Raw genomic sequence first — 2611 nt, 5'->3', positions numbered from 1 at the left:
AGAGAGAGAGAGAGAGAGAGAGAGAGAGAGAGAGAGAGAGAGAGAGTTGTATGTGTGTGGTAGAACTGGAACAGCTCATCTAAAGGGCCCTGTGTAATGAATTCATCTGTAAAGTAAAAACGGTTGTTTTCTTTTAAAGTCTGGACTTTCATTTATGCTACATTTTCATAAAATCAGGACACACCTGCAATCTAGCCCAGAAGCATGATGAGTCAGAAACTCCCTTGTTCTTCGATTATAGAATCCAAGGAACAGGACATTAAGTGAGGGGGCCTGGCTGAGTGGGAAACTCTGCTTCAAGCTGGAAACGATGACCTTTTGGCCAGAGTTCTGCCCAGCAGTGGAGGGAGGGAAAGCCTTGGCATGGGAGCCCTCCTCCAAACTACAACACAGGCACAAGCCCATCCAGCCCAGTCTGATGAGAGAACCCACGTTCTGTGTGTGGTCTCACCACACAGACCCTGAGCACAAACCTTGCCTGAATTAAAAGGGAGGCATCAAGCTACACAGCCAGAAAAGGTGGAGGTGCTGCTATCAGAGGAGCCAGTTTGAGATCTGCCCATGTCACCCGCCCCAGCTTAATAACCTCCAGGATCAAATATAAAACCCTCATTTGGCATTTTCCAAGCCCTTCACAACTGGCCCCTTCCTCCCTTTCCTATCTTCTTATACTTCACTCCCCTTCTGCACATTCTACAATTCAGTGACGTTGACTGGCCTCCATCTCCAAACTCTGACTTTTCACTGGCTGTCCCACAGTTCTGTTTTAAAGTTTGAGAATGATCTCTTTTCCCTTTGCCCTTTACTTTGTATCTCACGCTCTCGGCATTACAGTGACTGTTTATTTTTGGGACTGGATCTGTGATTTCATGGATGTGAGGAATTGTTGGTGTGGAAATTTCCTTCAACAATTAATGCAGATACATAGCTGGTCTGTGTTTTTACAGACTTGTCTTGGACACTGATAGGTTCAGCGACTTGCTAGTATTTGTCACAGATAGGATTCGAACCCCAGTCTATCCAATATGCTATACTCTCTCTCTTTTTTGCTTTTTTGGAGGGGGTAAGGCAGGGCAGTTGGGGTTAAGTGACTTGCCCAAGGTTACATGGCTAGTTTTTATGCTAAGTGTCTGAGGCTGGATTTGAACTCAGGTCCTTCTGACTCCAGGGTTGGTGCTCTATTCACTGTGCCATCTACCCACCCTATACACTCTCTTAATTGCACATTTATCATAGGTCTATATGTCTATTACCAGGCCCACTGCTAGACTATAAACCCCATGTCCTAACCTAGCACAGTGCTCCAAAAATAACCTTTATTTAGTAAATAGTTGTTAAATGTATGAGTGCCTGTACAAAAACTGCCACTCTGAGGAGATTGGTTTTCACCTGCGTGCTCCTGTAAGAGGTTATATAAACTCTCCCAGTCAGTCAAACTGTCTATATGCCTTGTGGCTCTTTTCTGCTCAGTGATGTGTAACTACCTGCCACTGGCCCCGAAGACAAAATCTTTCCTCTGAATTTAGTTAACAACAACAACAACAGAAGTCATCCAACGTCTGTCCCAGAGAATGCTTCCAAGGCTCATTCTAAGGGATAGAAAACTGACTGCTCTCCACCATATTGCTGCAAGAAGTTAGCCTCATTATCCACTGAGGCCCTTGGTGCATCTGTGGCTCAATGCTGGGGCATTTTTCCTACCAGCACTCGGAGGTGTCTTTGGGGCTGATGTTTTTGCTGGAATTCTGGTAGCATTGGTGGGTCCTTTCTGACCGGAAGGTGCCCCTGCTCTGGGAGTGGCCATTTTTATTCCGCTTTTAGTCTCTGCACCCTGTAAACCAATAAGAATGGAAAGGTTATTGCATATAAACATCTCTGAAATCCAGCAGGATTTTCTTTGTGCTTCTCTACAAACCTCTAGATCAAACTTTCAATTCTATCACATTCTACTTCTATCCTTTTCTCTAATTAGAATCCAAAATTTGGGGTTATCCATGACAAAGGTGAAACTTTGGTTTTTCACCTGGACCCTTGTAATGTAATACCAAAAGAAGGCAACTTCCCAGGTTCAAAATACCAGCATAGGTGCTCTCTATTTTATTCAGTAACAAACCCAGAACAGAGAAGATCAAAACATGACATCATTCAAAATACAGCATTTACTAAGTGTGATTAAATAATCTCCAAGGACTACCCCACCCCAGGACTTTCCAATCATTCAATCAATTACAAAGTCTCTGTTCTAAATATTTCTCCACCCCTAGGCTATACCTTAATTAAGTCCACCACAAAGCCCCTCTTCTCAAATGGAGATTAGTTTCCAAACATAAGTAAAATACATTCATTTGCTCAACCATAGAACACAAAAAGGTCAAAAGTTCCCCACCCCTGGATCACAATTGAATCTACCCCAGAGTTACATCAAGTTTAAACACAGCACTTAATACCCAAATGGAGGTCTTTTCTTCATCTTGACACGAGGCAAGTTCTCAGCAATCTTAGTTCCTGGGGAGACAAGGCTTAGCAAGGCCATAAGATACATTGCCAGTCCCTTCATGAATTTGTCCTCTGTCTGTAGAACAGTCCTAGAACCCCTGAACACATTAGCAAA

At 43.4% G+C, this 2611-nt stretch overlaps 1 protein-coding gene across 5 annotated transcripts in view; it reads right to left on the bottom strand.

Moving 5' to 3' along the window:
* Positions 1-2611, bottom strand: part of MAPT (microtubule associated protein tau) — a 165365-nt gene that overhangs the window by 45271 nt on the left and 117483 nt on the right. For all 5 annotated transcript variants that reach the window (XM_069076206.1, XM_069076209.1, XM_069076207.1 and 2 more), the window contains one exon: positions 1702-1831. In XM_069076206.1, the coding sequence (XP_068932307.1) occupies positions 1702-1831 (130 nt within the window). The remainder of the gene's footprint in view (positions 1-1701; positions 1832-2611) is intronic.

This window comes from Petaurus breviceps, unplaced genomic scaffold (assembly GCF_028583685.1).
Source record: "Petaurus breviceps papuanus isolate PSGF00001 unplaced genomic scaffold, PetGlider_PUasm1.0 90925, whole genome shotgun sequence".
Classification (NCBI taxonomy): Eukaryota; Metazoa; Chordata; class Mammalia; order Diprotodontia; family Petauridae; genus Petaurus; species Petaurus breviceps.
This window is presented reverse-complemented; position numbering and strand designations above follow the sequence as displayed.